This window comes from Orcinus orca, chromosome 13 (genome assembly GCF_937001465.1).
Source record: "Orcinus orca chromosome 13, mOrcOrc1.1, whole genome shotgun sequence".
NCBI lineage: Eukaryota > Metazoa > Chordata > Mammalia > Artiodactyla > Delphinidae > Orcinus > Orcinus orca.
This window is the reverse complement of record NC_064571.1, coordinates 83,648,813-83,667,851: the sequence shown is the minus strand read 5'-3', so window position 1 is coordinate 83,667,851 and position 19,039 is coordinate 83,648,813. Positions and strand designations below refer to the sequence as shown.

At 34.6% G+C, this 19,039-nt stretch overlaps 1 protein-coding gene across 1 annotated transcript in view; it reads right to left on the bottom strand.

Annotated features, from left to right (window-relative positions):
- ROCK2 (Rho associated coiled-coil containing protein kinase 2) overlaps positions 1-19,039 on the bottom strand; it is a 138,615-nt gene that overhangs the window by 71,673 nt on the left and 47,903 nt on the right. The window contains exons 2-3 of the mRNA XM_033437439.2: positions 12,518-12,599; positions 11,186-11,286 (exon numbers count right to left, since the gene is read on the bottom strand). Of these exons, the coding sequence (XP_033293330.1) occupies positions 11,186-11,286; positions 12,518-12,599 (183 nt within the window). The remainder of the gene's footprint in view (positions 1-11,185; positions 11,287-12,517; positions 12,600-19,039) is intronic.

Below are 19,039 nucleotides of genomic sequence, written 5' to 3'. Positions count from 1 at the left end.
TCTAAATATGTTTGTATCTAATAAATAAGCTTAAAAATTCATGAAGCAGGGCTTCCCTGGTGGCGCAGTGGTTGAGAGTCTGCCTGCCAATGCAGGGGACACAGGTTCGTGCCCCAGTCCAGGAAGATCCCACATGCCACAGAGCGGCTGGGCCCGTGAGCCATGGCCACTGAGCCTGCACGTCCAGGCTCCACAACGGGAGAGGCCAAAGCAGTGAGAGGCCCGCGTACCACCAAAAAAAAAAAAAAAAAATTCATGAAGCAAAAATTGACAGAACTAAAGAAAGAAACAGGCAAATCCTAATTTCAGCTGGAAATTTTAACATCCCTTCTCAGTACTTTATGTAACAAATAAATAAAACATCAATATGGATAGAAAGAAAACACAGCCCAGGATGAAAACTGCCTAATCAAATTATAATTAGAAAGGTTATTATATCAATGGTTTATATCACTTATTATTTTGAAATACTTTGAAATTTAAAGTATTTTAAAATATTTTGAAATTTAAAGTGTTTTGATACACTGTAACTTTACATGAAAAGAATCCTATATGCCAAGGGCCAAATAAGTTATGATGAGGGTCACAGATTATATCCATCTTCTATATTAAATTACTAAACTGGAAAAACAATTCCTTTGATTTATATGGTGTTATGCCATTTATAGAATGCTGAAAATAAATATATGGGAAAGCAATATGAAAACATGGGTGGGAGGGTGGGGGATTAGAGTATGAAGAACCCTAGTCTTAAAAGTAGAAATCCCTTCCACAGTAGATAGACCAGCTTCTTACTTAGCAAATTATCTCAAAGCAAATGCTCACTCCAGCAATGCTTTTAATAAAATGTTGTGGGTTTTTTTTAAAGTTTAAAACATTACTAAAAAGAGACAGCTAAGGTACTCTCTCTTCTGTATTTATGCCATTCTTCAAATGTTCACTTATTCTAAGAATAAATCGGATTTCAGTGTTATCTTAACTTCATTAGAAAAAGCAATCATATAACAGTAAAAGCCAATTAATTTATACCATAATATTATTTATGCTTGACTCAGACCATGACAAGAGTTTTAAGAATTCTGCTATAAAGAACAGCTATGAACAGAAACTAAAAGATATTTGTCAGCTAGTAGGAAAGAGTTAAACATTTATTTACGTTTAATCTTTTATATATGAATTAACAAAAACAAACCTAGAGAAAAGAGCCGTTCATTCAAATAAACAAAAACACAGGCATAAGATGATTTTCTGAACATGAGAAAAATGCCTGTTCTTGGTGCTTTATTCTTGGTGATTCTTTATGCAAAACTGTTTCCCTTTCTGTCCAAAATGCTTACAATAATCTAATATCAAAATTAGTTGTGTACATGTCTGCTTCATAAGCTCCTTTAAGAACAGAATACAATACAAACTTTCATTTGTGAGGCTGCCTAGTGGTTGGCACAATGCTGAATTATCCAATTTAACAAATTCAGCAAAATTATGGCTATGAGATCTATAAAACTTTTAATAAATAAAGACAATTTTGGTTAGATGTTCTAGGTAATGAGGCCTGAATTTCATTTAAACTACTGTAATAGAACACTTCACAGGCTCATAACACAAGAGTCAGGAACCACCAGCTTGTAGTCTTTGACTTTATCTACAGAACAAACAGTAAGAGGCAATAGTTGTATTCATGCCAAACGTCTGCCTCATACCTTAAAATACATTAGTACTAGTATTACAAGGTACTACAGTAAAGCACTGTTATTTTAGGAAAGCTGGTTTCCACTGACCTTCCTTGTGAGGATGTCTCCTTCTGAATGATTCTATTATAATCTTCCTCAGCATCTCTGTACGCTCCCCTTTGTTCTCTAGCTCTTTCTCCTTTATTCAATATGGATGGATAAATAGATATAGTAGCAATTCATTACAACAATGCAGAGAGTACTGCTTAAAAGCATGGATGTAGATGTCAACAAACCTGGGCAAAAGTCCTAACTATTTATGTACTATGTGGCCAATTCACTTAATCTCTCTAAATTTCACTGAATTCATCTACTTAAGAATCTCACAGAATTGTTGAAAAGATAAAACAAGATAATGAATATAAATACTTAGCACACAGAATATAGTCAATGAAAATGTTAGCTAATTCCACCACAGACAAATGGAACTCAGTTCATTCTGTTATGAAACTTTACATGTGTCTCCCCAATGTCACTAGTCCATGATTACCTAAAGGACAAAAATATTGCTTCTCTTCCAATGTCTCTATTTGTTAGAGAAAAGAATGCTATATTCCTAGTTTCTAATTTTAAAAGTGGATGAATGCAAAAGTACCAGCTAATTGACTATACGTATGTGGGGAAAAAAAAGATAATAAGGGTCAAAACAGTTAACAGTTTTATCTCAGCTGATGGAATTCTGAGGGATTTTTATTTTTTTAGATTTGCTTATTTGTGCTTTTTATAGCTAATATGTACTTCTTTAAAACAAATTTTTTTTAAGTAGATGAAACATTCCTAAGTGTAGCTAGAGACATGTTTGAAAAAGTCCTAAAATGGACCTAGATCTCCTAGCGCACTGTGGACAAAAACTTTTGAAAATCATTCTAACCAAAATGCCCCATTTGAGGCTTTAAAATTTATTTTTAATATCAAAAATTACAATAGATTATTTTTACAAAAAGAACCAATGCATCTATTTGACAGATCTGAAACAGTTATTGTGTGCTGCTGAGGTTTCCACTAAAGACACAAGAAAAGCGTGTCCTGCTTTCTGCCAGGTCTGGTTGTGGCAGCTAAGACTGAATGGGGGAATACAGGAATTACAAAAACATGGAGGAAGGGAGATAATTTACACAAATCAGAAATAACCTTGTAACCAGCGAGGAGCCTGTTTTATTCCAAAAAGGACTAAAAAATCTGAGTTCACATGCCAAGTATTAGAGAATCATTTCCCATACACTCTTTCCTTCTGGTTGGTTCCACTTTAAAACCTTAGTTTAAAACCATTTAAATTAAGAGCAAGCCAGTAGGAGATTTTAAAAAAACACAAAAACACCAAAAAACAAGATCTTCATCTCATATCAGCCTTGAGTTCTATCACTGAGAATCTGTATCCCCTTAGCATTCTGGATCCCCAGGGAGCACCTGAGCCCAGGGATCAGGAATAATCACAGTCAATTCACATCAATGAAAACTTTCTACATTTCAGGTTCTGTGCTGTACAGGATATAAAAAGACAAGAAAAATCCAATCACTTATATGATCTAGCTGCACAAACACGTCCTTTACCAATGTTCAAGACTGAATTAACAAATGGCTCCATGGTGAGGGTTCCCCCCTTTCTCCCTGCTGCTCTACAGATATTCCTACTAAACTGTGTACTTGACTAAAGAAGATCATCTTCCCAGATACAGGTGAACTATTTTCAGACACACAGCTATGAACTCCCCATGGGAATGCCAAAAGTACTGAAAAGACACAGTTCCTGCCCTCAAAAAATTTACAATATAAAAAGATTCAAAGAAGTATACATATAAACTACAGCACAAGGCATAATATGGGAAATTAAATAAAGCAATCATAATTAAAAGATGCAGATGAGAGAGGGCACACTCAAAGGGTAGGAAGGAAAGCAAAAGGAATCAGGAAACTTCTCTTTTAAAATAAGCACTGAGAGTGAGTGAAACAACATTTTTGGAGGAACAGACAAGTAAACGAGAGCATGCGCTGAAATAAGTAGCCTGCTCAGAAAGGAGAGCATGATGGAAAATAAGGGTTAAAAAGATTAATTGGTGATATCTTAAATAAGAGGGCCTAGAAGGCCGGGACGAAGACTTCAATGCTTCATTTAGTAGGCAAGGGAGCCATGAAATGCAAAGGAGAGATACAATGAATATATTTTCGAAGGGTCAATTTGGCAGCAGTTTGTATTAGATAGATCTATACTTCCCACCTTCATGTATCTCATTATAGAGAAGTGGGGAAATAAAGAAAACAAAATGAAACAAAGCATGTATGTTAGAAAAGCCCCATAGTTGATTCTATTATACCCTTATTGGGGTAGGAGTGGTATGTGAAAATACAAGGCTATGAAGTATGGGGGAAAAAGTCTGCCAAATAGTAATGTGGGTTCAGCTGAGCTTGGAGAGCATGAATCTGCAGAAGATTTAATAAATCCAGTCTTGGTATTTTCTCCATCAGCACTTCCCGATCCAAAATCAATAGTACAATGGTGAAACTGTTAGCAGAAGTAGAAAACAAAGCAGGACACAAAGTAGGCCCTCATACCTGACTGGGAATGAAAGGGTATCTTGGAGAAAGGCGATGGCAGTGAATACCCCCCCAAAAGTGGAGAGACTAGAGAAATATTATGAGCAGGACTTACTGAAAAATTAAATATAAGAAATGAGGGGAAGAGAAATCAATAATGACTCCCAATTTTTTGGCTTGAGCATCAATTGGGTTGATGCTAGAGTCATTTATTTATTAAGATGGGAAAATAAGAGAAGGAACAGATGGAAGGAAGAGCAAAGTTAGAGAGGGAATCAAGCATTCTAATTTCACATATTTTAGATGTCTGTGATACATCTTAATGGAGCTGTCAAATAAGCTACCATGAATATGAGTTTGGTGAGCAAAGTAGAAAGTTCTGAGCAGTAGCTATAAATTTGAGCCTTGACATCACATGGATTGTATTTAAAGTTAGAGGAATGCATGAACTTGCCTTGGGAGAAAATGCAGATCAAAAAAAATAAGAGCCTAGCCTTTGGGAACTACAATACTTACAAGTCAGGAGGAAAATGAACCACTAAGGAAACTGAGAAGGAACAGCCAGTAATGTAGAAAAAATGGTGTTTCAAGAAAGGAGAACTAAATACTTGTAAGAGGTTGATTAAGATGATAGTGAAACACCATGTAGCCAATAAAATTACATACAAAGTCTATATTGGCACAGAAAACTGGTTATGGCCATAGAGCAAAGAGAATGGACTCTGGAGTCCTCTGCCTAAGTTCAAATCTCAGTTCAACCACTTAGCAGCCGTGTGAACTCTCGCAAGTCATTTATCTTATCTACCTGAATTTCCCCATCTGTAAAATGGGAATAACAGCAGTTATACCATCTAGAAAGACTGTTGTAAAGACTGGTTACTATATACCACTTGCTTAGCAGCCTGCCTGGCATGTTGTAACTGTTATACAAGTGTGTGTTACTATTTACTGCTGCATAATAAAACACAGGTTGTAAAACCATGTACATAATATGGTCCCTTAATATACATATATTACACATATCTTTAGAAACAGAAAAGTTGGAAAACTATACATCAAAGTAATAAAAGTAGTTATCTCTCAGTAGTGGGACTGCAGGTGATTTTAAAAAGTATAATGTTGGCTTATTTTATTATTCTACTATGAACATATTTGATATATAAATAAAATAATTTTTAATTTCAAGAGAGAAAAATTAGCATTGATGCAATTTTTATAACTCAATACAGAAAGGTTTCAACTTTCCTAGAATGAAAATAATTAGAATAAAATATAAATATCCACTGAAAATAATTTGACACTAGTTTTGCTACAGTCCCCAAATATTTCTAATTATCAAAGCACTAAAAGATTACCAACAGGCTGGTTACCTTTATGTTTGAAAATGGGAATCGAGAGAAGACATGATAGAGATTTTCATATTTTACCTAATTCTAAGTAATTTAGACCTTTGAGAATGAGAATACATTCATATATTAATCTGTGGAGCTTTAAATAAAACCACCAAGAAAAAATTTAATGTCATATTTTCTTAAGGAGAATGAGTAGACAATATTGCAAAACCAATTAAAGGTTTCCAAACTCCAAAATAATAAGATATAGCTTCAAAATAAAAATATTTCCACTGTTACCATGAAAACTTGTTTTTATACATCTCACCCGAATAAAGAATCACATATAAGTAATTCCTAACATATATGCATTACATTTAAGAAGATTAATTTATAACTCTACTTTTAGAACCTAGACCACAATTTCTTTCTGAAACTATAACAGTTTCAAAACAAAAGCTCCATGGATGTAAAGGTGCCTTGTCTGAGTAGTTTACCTGTTTAATGTGTTGACGATACTTATATGCTTATAATGATACTTGACATTTAATAAACATTTGCTAATCAACTAACCAAAGGAATATCTGAAGAACAATGTATATTCTACTAATAGAGAGGAAGACTGTATTTTTACCTTAAGAAGGCATTTGCAAGGTTAGAATTTATAACTTTCTTTTTCAAAGAAAAGAAAATTAGTGTCCAAGTTAATAAACATAAACAAAAAAAGTAAGCATGCATACCATGGTCAAAAGGTTATCTCACTGGAAAGTTCATCCCAACATACATACATACATACATACATACATACTGTAGTGGGGTGAATCATGTGTCCCCCTCACCCACAATTCACATTTTGAAGCCCTAACCTCTAGTACCTCAGAATGTGACTGTATTTGGAGACAGGGCCTTTAAAGACATGATTACATTAAGAAGAGGGAGTTAGGGATGGTGCTAATCCAACCTGACTGGAGTCCTTATGAGAAGAGGTGATGAAGGACATACAGAGTGACACACCAGGGATGTGCATGCACAGAGGAAAGACCATGTGAGGACACAGTGAGAAGGTGGCCATCTGCAAGCCATGGAGAGAGACCTTGGAAGAAACTAAACATGCTAACACCTTGATCTTGAACTTCTAGCCTTCAGAACTGTAAGGATATAAATTTCTGTTGTTTAAGCACAGTCTGTGGTATTTTGCTATGGCAGCCCTAGCAAATTAACATACATAAATATATATGAAAGTAAGGACAAGACTTCTGATTATTTATTCAAAATTAAAACTCATTTAATGCCATAAATCCACAGAAACTGACAATAGTGACAACAGCTAATATTTACTTGATACCTACAATGTGCCACGTCCATGGTAAGTACCACATATGTATAACATAATTTAGTCCTCAAAAAACCTCTTATAAAAGTTCTATTATTAGTGCCACTCCAAGATAAAGAAATGAAACCTTTGATGACAGGAAATCTGCATACCATAGAACAGAAACAAAAGTAGATGGCTTTGACTGTTTTTCCACAGTACCAGAGTACTTTATGCAAAAATATCTATTAAAAGTTGAACATTACTACCTTAACTATAAAAACATGTTTTGTTAAGCCAATATGTGAAATTAGTAAATGAATCTTTAAAAGGACCTTAACTGCTTTTCCAGCAGGCTCCAATTTTAGCCTACAATTTATTACCTATTCACTATGTGTCAGATACTATTCTAGATATTTTCCATATATTAGCTCATTTCATACTCATAGCAACCTATGAATAATGAACTATTATTATCTTCACTTTACAAATGAGGACACTAAGTCACAAAGAAGTTAGGTAGTTGAGAGGTCTAGCTCCAGAGTACATGCTCTTTTTTTTTAAAGCCAGTTTTACATTTATTTATAAATTCATTTCAAAATCCTTGATTCACCTTTTTTTTTTTTGGCCACACCTCGCAGTGTGGGATGTTAGTTCCCTGACCGGGGATGGAACCTGCACCCCTGCAGTGGAGGCACAGAGTCTTACTGGACCACCATGGAAGTCACCAGAGTACATGCTCTTAATCAATATACTATACTGACTCATATTATGTTCCATCGAAATGAGATGTGATAAAATATTCCAAAAGAGTAGAATCCAAAAACAAGAGGGATATTAGATAAAACCATCCATTGTTGTGGACCTTTCATGATATAAAAACATAAATGTACATCTCCTCTGTAGATAGGGGAAATAAAGACAAAAGACAACAAGCTGAACAAATTTTGCCCTCCAGGGATTATAGAACTTTTCAATCCACGAGAAATGCCTTTTCTGATGAGGAAATCTACACCCAAATAAATTAAATGACTTGTCACTCTCCTGACTCTGACATTTTCACATGTGTTCCTTCTGTATTTTAACTCCCACTCCATCCCCACTTCTTCATGTGGCCAACTCCTTTAACTTAACTCAAATGTCACTTTCTCACAGCAAGACCTTTCCTAACTGCCCAGTCTGAATAAGGCACATTCCTCCATTATTCTCTCTCATAGCACCCAGATCTTTTCCTTCATGGCATTTATTGTAATCTGAAAAAACTTTACTTGTTTAAAGTAAAATTGTTCATCTCCTCCACAAAACTACCACTTTCAGCAAGATAGAGGCTATGTTACTGTATCTTTAGAGGCTAGCACAGCTCCTAGAACATAACAGATCCGGATTAACTATTTCATTGACGGATATAGATAAATGCTCTGTTTTATGTCTGACAATTAATTGCTAACATTTACTAAACACTTATTATTGAATATATTCCAAGAACTGTTCCAAATGCTTTATATATATTGTCACATTTAATTCTTCCAGTAATCTCATGAGGTATAAACACTATTGTTATCTTCATTAACAGATAAGAAACTAAGCACAGAGAGATTAAGTAACTTGTCTGAAGTCACAGCTAGACAGTAAAAGAGTCTAAATTCAACCGCAGGTAGTCTGGACTCTAGCTCTTATACTGCGGTATAGTTGCTGTGACATACCAAAGATACTTTTACAATAAGAATTTTCTTCGTGGAAATTGACTGGTAGGTCCTCTGTGACAACGTATTTTTATTTGACCAGAAAAAGCATTTCACAAGGGAAGACACACTTGCACCTACTACTGTAACACTTTCTTCAGATGAGTAGAAAAAATAATCATAAAGATGTGCCAAATATGGAACATTCCCTACGTATCTGCCTAACTAACTTATCTTCCACATACGAATCAACTTCAAAAGGCTATGGGAGAAGCACTTGGGCTTTTCCCTTTTCAATCTCATTCTTCTTTTTAAGAGTCCCTGCCTAAGGTAACAACCAAGAACTAAAGCCAAAACAAACATGTGCAAGCTCTCAGGTCAGGTCATCGAATTAGTGGAACATTAAAATATTTTTCATTTTTAAAAACATATGACTTTGTTTCTGCATATCCTGTGGCCAAAATGAAATACGGGATGGAAATTAACAACAAAAATAAAAGCCTCTGTTTCTATGTTTTCCTTTCCTTTAACATATTGAACTTTAATGATCAAATTAATCTAACACAGAACAATGACTACCCTGACACAAAAACATGACAAGTTAAGGTCTGTCATATTTCCCCCCAAAAATGCAACTTCAAATTCTAGTGTTTATTCCCTAACCACAATGAAATAAGTATGAAGAAACAATGTGCCTGTTTCAAATACATGTATTGTATTTGAAACATGCACACAATAGTATGACTCCTATATCAAATACTAAATAATAATAATGGTTAACACTCAGAGAACACTACAACCAGGCTTATTTATTTTGTTAATTCATTTAGTTTCCTATAACGACCCCCATAACATAGTTGTTATTATCTGTATTCTACAGGTTGGAACTCAGAGAGATTGAGAAATCTGCCTGAACTCACCATGATCTTTTGAGTCTGACCATGGCAGAGCTAGGATTCAACTACTTTATAATTTCCCTATCTTATAGAAACTGTCATATCAACAGTCATGTAATCTAATCGCCCACCCTACCCACTAGAGCATTCTACCAGCTGAAGCTTCAGCACTTTCACTGACTAAGAACAAAAATAAAACAAAAACAAAACCTCATTACTTTCAAAGGCAGCCCATTCTTCAAATCTACTCCCAATCAACATCTAAATTCCTTCAACCATACCTCAGATGGCATTATTTCAAGTCCCTGAGCATTATTCATCCCTTTTAAAACAGGGCAACAGGGCATCTAGAGTGGATTAAATATGCCAGGTATGGCCCAGTCATCTCAAATTAGAGAAAACCTTATCTCTATTATCTTAGAAATTTATTACAGCAGTCCAAACTTTACTATTTTGGGTAGCCACGTCACCAATGACTTTTGCCTGGTTTACATTTAGGAAAATTGTTCTTTAATTCATAATCACTGTTAAGCAATCTATTCCTTGAGTTCTTCACACCCAAGTACTGGTCATTATTCCGGTTAAATTTCACTTCTTCTATCTGGCTAATGACCTCCCCATTTGATGATTTCTGGGTTTTGGCTCATCTTCATACTTCAGTTGTAACTCATTTGCAAAGTTATTCAACATGCCACCATTGCCTCCATACAAGTCATTAATAAAATGTTTAATAGGAGAGGAAAGAATCCTAAAACCTGACCTTGGAGATCTCTGTCCAAGGAACCATTCATGCCTTCATCGGGCTCCTTAGAATACAGCTACTAACGTAGTTATAAAGCTCCCTATCCATATGCTTATTCGTTGACACTTCTCCATATCATCCTCAAGTATGTCAAACTTTTTCAAATATCTTATGGATATATATTACACCTATTGCACTATCCTGATCTACAAGTTCAATAAGCCTATCAAGGAAAGAAGGAATGAAAGAGAAAAAGACAAAAGGTTAGTCTGTCATGACTTGTTCCTAGAGAAACCCATGCTGGCACATAGTCAGTTTTTCTTGGTGCTCCATCATGAATAAAGCACTATTAAGTTAAAAACAGAATTTGACTCCATAGTTTAACTATAAGAAGAAAAAAAAAAAAAGAAGAGTTTCATATTCGGGTGATGAAAATAGGAATATTACCTTATAGTTCTTCATATAATAATATAAATAAAATATCTGAAATATTTGAAAACATTGAGAAGTATTTCCAGTGCTACCACTTTGGTCTACAAAGGTAAATTTTATATTTACTTTCAGTTATTAAAATGCCTTTGTTGGGTTTCTCGTATATCTAAATAAATCTCAGTTAATTAAGCAGAGATGTTATTAATCTGAACATACTAAATAAAAACACAGTAGTTCTGGAAGAATATTAACTGCTAGGCAGATCATGAGTGAAGCCAAGTTGGCCTTATTCTAAATCCCAGTGTTTCAGAGCTGGAAAAGACCTGGTATTTATAGCACAATTATCTCTTTTTATAGATGAAGATACTAAGGCTCTCAGAGATGGAATGACTTGACCAAGCTCATAAAACTAATTTTCTGGCATGGTTGGACACAGAAATTAGATTTACTCAAGGGCCACTGATAATGTTTCACAAAACCATGTCATTAAAAGAAATAATAAAAAGAACAAAACATATTCTTTCTTACCAGCTGGACTTCACCAAAAGCACCTCTTCCAATAACTTTTACAACATCATAGTCTTCTGCCTTCATCTGTAGACCTCTGATCTTTTTCACAATTTTCTCATCTACAGTAAAAAGATCACCATAATATCAATCACCATATTGATAAGCAACCTTTTAAAATAATCACCATATTTGTAAACAAATTTTTATTTCAAGAAACTGGGCTTAGTTTCCAGCTAAGTCCGTCAATTTTTAAATGTTGCTATTTAAAACTCTAAGACACATACACTTTACATCAAAGGACAAAACTCTCTGGCTTAACACATATAAACACATTAATGACTACCAAAAAGTAGCAGTTAAACTATTCTGTTTCTGACTCTGTTGCTTGGCAAGTTATATGACAGCTGAAACTATGATGATCCAGGCAATCCTGGAGTACACTCTGAATCACTGCAGAAAGCTGCTATGAAAGTACACAAGGCTAATCTCAATCATCAATATTGGTAGATTACTTCTTTGAAAAACAGTAATCACATATTGTAGATTTGATAACTATAGATAAGATTTTTTAATTAGGAAAACAGCCTAGTCTCTGATTAATTCCAAATTAAAGAGCATACTGTGTTCACATAAAGTGTATATAATTATTTTGAGAATTTCTTATTCTCAGAATTCAACTTCATTTACAACTTCATTGCAACATCAATACTGGCATATATTAATAGTTACTACGTTTATGGCAATAACTGTTATCACATTATCTTTCATTAACTAGACTGAAATGTCTACATTTATACAAACATAAAGCTCATTAAGTCTTCTGGATAATGTAAAGCTAAGTCTTAGAGTTGTTAACATTAATTAAAAACTTCTCTTGGAACTGCCATAAATGACCTGTCCTGAAATTCTAAGCAATCTTAATTTAATCAAAATCTTGAACTTTACCTACTTTACATACTTTGATTTGGCAATTCTGCTTTGAAATAAAGAATATTAGTATTTAAATAAATCAAATAGCAAACAAAAAAAATTAATAAGTTAAAAGTTTGTGGACTGTAATAATACTAATTAAACATAAATCTCTATCAAAAGTAGAGTCAGGGCTTCCCTGGTGGTGCAGTGGTTGAGAGTCCGCCTGCCGCTGCAGGGGACACGGGTTCGTGCCCCGGTCCGGGAAGATCCCACATGCCGCGGAGTGGCTGGGCCCGTGAGCTACGGCCACAGGGCCTGCGCGTCCGAAGCTTGTGCTCCGCAGCAGGAGAGGCCACAACAGTGAGAGGCCCGCGTACCGCAAAAAAAAAAAAAAAAAGTAGAGTCATATGATCAAATATGAAATTTACACATACTTACATCTATTTAAGAAATTATCTATATTTTTGTTTTTCCTCAAAGCAGGGAAATCCAAATCAAGGACCAAGGAATTTAAGCCATCCTGTTTAACAAAAAAATAAAAAGAGAAAAAAGAAAGTTGTTACAATTTTCAAGCATTCAAGATAAAAAGCCTTTACATTTTATTGTTTTGTTCTCACTGAGTAAATGTTAATCCACTTTGATATGAAACTGCCCCCAGTGGCACCATATCCAATAGCTTTAAATAGTTTCCTAACTTCTGCCAGAGAATATTAGGGTTGACCCTATCATGTTTTCCATTGTACTTTTAGCCAAGAGAAAAACGTCATTTTAGAATATGCATCCACTATTATTTTTGCTAGTCAGATGTCTTTTCTCTCTTCCAATGTCCAGTAAAATTTTACCAAGCTTTTGACTTTAAGAAATACACCCAGACTAGTTCCCATTCATTCAACAAGCATTAATTTTGTGCCTAGTGTATACAAAGAATAGAAAATCTAAAAATAAGTGAAACACTAACTATCCTTACCCTCAGGAAATTCAGGCTCAAAACTAAATTTCCCCTAAAAACATGAAAACAGGATGATGCACTGTTCAGGTTTCTATTTTCTTCTGTAAGTTTTCTGTATTTTCCAGACTTTCTACAACAAGCATGCATTAAATTTATAATCAAAATATGAAAAAGTACATACATATAACTTGGTGGGAGTGAAAAAAACTAGTAAGAAACAAACCAAGTCACAAATTACTTAATGGATATGCTTGTGAAGAAAACAGTATTTTTAAAACACTAGTGCATATATTGTTTCATCCCCAAGTAAATGAGGAGGGCAGAAGGACATATTCTCATTTAAAAAATAAACTAAAGTTCAGAGAGATTAAGTGACTTTGGCATGCCCAAGTCTTGCTATTAGAAAATGATGTAGCAAAATACTACCTAAATCTTAGAGGTTCAATATACTTAACTCATCTCCCTCATCTCAACCACCAGTGGAAGCTTGGAAGGGGAAAGAAGGAAGCTGGAGGATTACAGAAAACAAAACAGTAATAAAGAGAACTTTTGAGGATCTGGGTAGGGAGAAAATGTGGGGAAAATTACATGCAAAACTTAGAAAGGTAACTTGAGTTTTTAATTTACTAATTCTAGAAGAACTGAAAGTTATCACAGAGAAATAGAGTTACACAAAGATTAAATAAACAGGAAAAAATCTGGAAAGTTTATAAATATTTTCCCATAATATACCCCACTAGTGTAGAGTCAGAGAGCTTTTTCAGCAGTTGGAACACTTGAACAGTTGCTCAACTCAACAATAATACTATTTTGGTTTTTTAAAACTATTTCTTAAAGATCATATACTATTTCATTTGTGCATTAAGTATTTTGGTAATATTTATTTTTGAATAATACTAATACCTTAATTTGCTAATAGTTTACATCAGAAGATAATGTAGGGGTAATACATATTTATATATTTACATTTATACTTGAGGTTCTATGTTTATAAATTTTTACATTTGAAACTTATTCTATTTAGTACCAATTTTTAAGAAACAAATTCTCAATTTTTAAAAGATACTAGTATTTTCAGTACACAAAATTGATACTGAGTTACAGTTGCTGGATTACCTCAAGACTTGAATGAAAGCCCATGTCTATGACCATCCTCGTTAAGCAGTTTCATATAAACCTTAGGAGGTTAAGATTTTTTTTTTCAGTGTCTTGTGATTTCAACTGTGATTCTTTTCATAGAAAGTGATAATAAAGCTAAGAAACTTTTAAAAGAATAAAACTTATATTAAAGAAAAGCCTACAACTAAAACTTCAAAGTAATGAAGAAAATTAACACTATTTGTCCCTTTCCCTACTTTCAAATGCACAGAGATGACAGGAGAACATTTAAAAGTCATAGCCCCACTGAAAGGAAAAAAACACCACCACCACAAAATATTCAAGAACGAGAAAGAAAAATGCTAAGCAATGTAGGAGCTAAAGTAGGAGCTAAAGTCACAAAGATCTACTGGACTTCAGGGCAGAAAGCAATAAGACCAATAACTGAGAATTAAAAGAACCTAAATGTGGTAATGGGCGAAAACCAGACTGATTACTGGGGTTTAAAACAGTAGCTGGAGTGAAAATCCCAGCTCCTAAAAAAGACACTAAAAAAAAATCTTACTGCCCAAGTTTCATATGAAACTGCATAAAGAGGTAGAGCAGACACAGCTTTCAAGTAAATCTTAAGCTAAGCCCCCAGAACTTGCCCAGTTACCAGATCTCCCGCATCTCTAGTATCACTGGCTTAAAATATGTGAATCAGCTGTAATACTGGAACTGACTTGGGTTGTCTGTACGTAAAAAGTTAGCATCAGAGGACAGTAGAGAGAAAAGTGATTTATCCTACTCTCTTTCTGAATAAACAGGTACAAGCCAACATCCAATTCTTCCCATTACAATCGTCATGGTGGAAAAAAGTATGTACAGAATGGCCTATTTTCCTAACTTTTCCTGAACACAGAGCCTTTTATACTTTAGTTGCCAAGAAGGAATGAAGTATTGGACTCGATTTTACTCTCACTATAAACTGCTTCTAAATATCTAACTGTTTTTCAATCTCCAAATAAAATGCACCCACCAAGGAAAAAAAAGAAAAAGAAAAAAAAGGAAGGAGGTTGGAAAGACTTCACCAACCTGGAATGTCTAAAGTGATAAGCAAAATGATGGAGACATCCTTCCAGAAATTTCAATTGTTAAATGCAGCAAATTATCTTTTAGCTGAAAGTTTCATAATGTTATGAGTTGTGAGTATATGGGTGGTATTTAAAGCCATAAAACTAGATAAGATCACTAAAGGAGTGAGTGTAGACAAATAAAAAAGGACCAAGGACTGAGTCCTGGGATACACCACTTATTAAGAGATTGTGGAGTACAGGAGACTGAGAAGCAAGCAGTAAAGGAGGGAGAAAATCGAGACTGCTGTGGTACCTTGGAAGCCAGGTGAAGCATGTAGCAAAGAGGGAGAGAGTGATCCACAAAATCAGTATGACTGGTAAGTCAAGTAAATCAAGACTGAGACATTAGACACTTTGAGATCATCAGTGGCTTCTATAAAAGCTATTTAGATCATAAATTTGTTGTTTCCAAACCACCGTGCACCACTTTCTTAGCACTTGTTTTTCTATAATTGCTGCATGTTTAAAAAACAAAACAAAAACCTCCTTTAAGATGTTACTGGGAATTCCCTGGCGGTCCAGTGGTTAGGACTCCGCACTTTCACTGATGAGGGTGCAGGTTCAATCCCTGGTCGGGGAACTGAGATCCCGCAAGCCGCACTGCGCAGCCAAATTAAAAAAAAAAAAGATGTTACTGTGAGTTCACATTCATAGACCCTAAATAATACCAAGCATTCAACTTGACCATAAGTTATGTGATACCTTACGGTCTATCTACCAAAAACTATAACTAAATTACACAGGTCAATACAGTATTTATTATTAATAATAGGAACTTTTCTTGACTACTTTGTACCATGTGCTGAGCACAGCTCAACCAATCAACATTTTAATCCTCACAACAATGTATAAACTAGGTACTATTATTATACTCACATTTAGTAAGTACAGAAACTGAAGTTTAGAGAGGTTAAAAAACCTGCCCCAGCCAATACATTTTATAAGTGACAGAATCAGAATTTTATGATACATTTATACTTTATTACTGAAATTAAAGTTAATAAAGTTATTCCTCTAACAGAATACTGAACAATATCCACATTTTAAAGTTAAGACAACAAAATAGGAAACATATTTCTGTGTATCTGCTGTACAGATAAGTGACCAGGAAGTGTCATGTAAATGAATTTGTAATATTTACATTTTCGCCTTCTGTTATTACAACTCCAAATACAAACACAAAAGTAAAAACAGTGGGGCCAAACAAATCCACCGCTAGCGTATAAAACATAGATTTTAAAGCCACCCTCTATGCATGCAGAAAACCTTCTGAATCTTATGTATACGCCATATTATTTTTTATAGTAAACTTTCTATTTCACCTAGAAAAATCTAAGTAATATTAACTAATCTGCTATCATTTATCAATATCAGTTAAATAAAATACTTAATGCTTATTTTATAATATAGCTTTGTAAGTACATTAGTTTAAGATCTGTCAACCAAATTAATGACAAACTAAATTTATCCTGTCCCCTATCAAAAAAGAATATTTGAAGGAAAAAAAAAGTTATCTAGGAAAGTAAGAAATTAAAGAGTAATGGGTGAAAGTGTATTGCACATATTTTGTGTGATATATGTTAACTTCACCATAAGCTTGAGTAGCTACTTTAACAAAGCGTAAGAATTGTTTTCTGGTTTGCTTTTATGAATCTTTACCTATAGCTATAGTAAAATCAGCTCTTAAAGCTCTCTACAAAACAATATAGGTGGTACATTAATGAAGTAATAGGTGTCTAAGAGAGTAATATTCATATTTAGAACAGTTAAGGGAATATTATAACAAAAACTTGCTTAAAACCTGAACTCTGAATTGTGGGGAAGGGGAACCTCTGCAACAAAGAATACAGTTCCCACTGATCTTAAGCCTTTCATGCTATATATCAATACATATAGTATATATACTTTTCTCTCTCTCTCTCTCTCTCTCTCTCTCTCTCTCTCTGTGTGTGTGTGTGTGTGTGTGTGTGTGTGTTATACATCATTAAAACTGTTTTGGATGTACTGGACAACAATCAATTAACTGACAAGATAAAAACATCACAGGGCAAATAAACAGTAAAACATTTAAAAACCTGTATGCCATCACTATTCTCAGGCATTTTCACATATCTTATCTAATATACTGTCTACTTCATCAGAGAGGAAGTATGAGACAAAAATTAGTTAAAAATTCCCCAAGTTTGCTAAGTTTCAATGAAGGTTTTCTATTATAGAGACTTATCCTCCAAACACTTTTAAATCCTTATTTGTGTTTGAAGCTGGGAGGGAAGGGGTCATGCGGAGTCATACAACCTTAAATTCTGTATCCCATCTTCCAAGTAAAGAAAAATAGGTTTCTTGTAATTTTTAAAACCAATCCGGCAATTGTAAAGGAGAGTGCACTGCTGAGTGAATCTGAGATGGAATTAACAGAATTTCAAACACAAAACTGTCCTTCCCTATTATTAGACATGTCACTATTATTTGATATGTCACTACAGTTCTCACTAATATTTTTTAAGACTACAGAGATTTAACTCTTTCATTTTATATCCCACATAAAAACAATCACTGAAAATATTTCAGTATCACATCCATTATACTCACAAACATAATATCCTCAGTTTTCCAGGCAAATATTAATCAAATCTAAACAATGAACTTCTTAAGGCGCAATCAAGTACTTTACAAACCAAGTTCACAGGAAAATTAAAGGGCAAAAATATATACCCACAAATCACACTAGGAAATCAACATTCATTAAGCCCCTACTTTGTGCCAGACAGAGTAGAATCACTTTCTCATTTAATTCTCATAAAAACCCCCACTGGAAAAGGAATGTATTAGGAAATGGAAAAGTGTTTTGGGACAGAGCCATTTTGGTACATAACAAAAGCAAAACTTGTAATCAGAAGTAGCTCTTTCTGCTACCCATACAACTACCACTAGGAACAGTGAAGAACATTTCGGCAAAACAAAAATAGTTGTTGGTGGTTGTTTTTAAAGCACATGCTCTTTTCTCCCTCTGACTACTTATGTAGCTGTACGGACTCAATGGTCCACCTATCTATCTATCTATTTATTTATGACTGCGTTGGGTCTTCGTTGCTGCGTGCGGGTTTTCTCTAGTTGCGCCGAGCGGGGGCTACTCTTCGTTGCGGTGCGCGGGCTTCTCTTTGCAGGGGCTTCTCTTGTGGCGGAGCATGGGTTCTAGGCGCACAAGCTTCAGTAGTTGTGGCACACGAGCTCAGTAGTTGTGGCTCGCGGGCTCTAGAGCGCAGGCTCAGTAGTTGTGGCACAGGCGCTTAGTTGCTCCGCGGCATGTGGGATCTTCCCGGACCAGGGCTCGAACCTGTGTCCCCTGTACTGGCAGGCAGATTCTTAACTACTGCACTACAAGGGAAGTCCCTGGCCCACCTACTTTTAATGAAAAAGCAAAATATTCTTCTCAGTAGAACTATAGAAGCAAGGTGTACCTCCTCCTTACCCAGGAAGCAGTATTTCTTCTACACATCTGAGGGAATTTTTTTTTTTAGTAACACTTCTAAAAATTAGAAAAACTTTTAAAACCTTTTAGATTCAATATCTGTCCCATCTCTCTTTTGTCCACTGTATGTGCACTTCCCTACAAATAAAAGAAGTGAGCAAGTCTTGGTAAGGGAATCTAATGCACTATATTTTGGTCTGTTTTACATTTTGGTAGTCTATAAATTTTTATTTGGCAGAGAAAAGGTCTCATTGCTAAAACAATTTGAAAAATAATAGTTTAGGCAAATCTAAAGTTTCTAAACGCCAATTACCAACTATCATTTC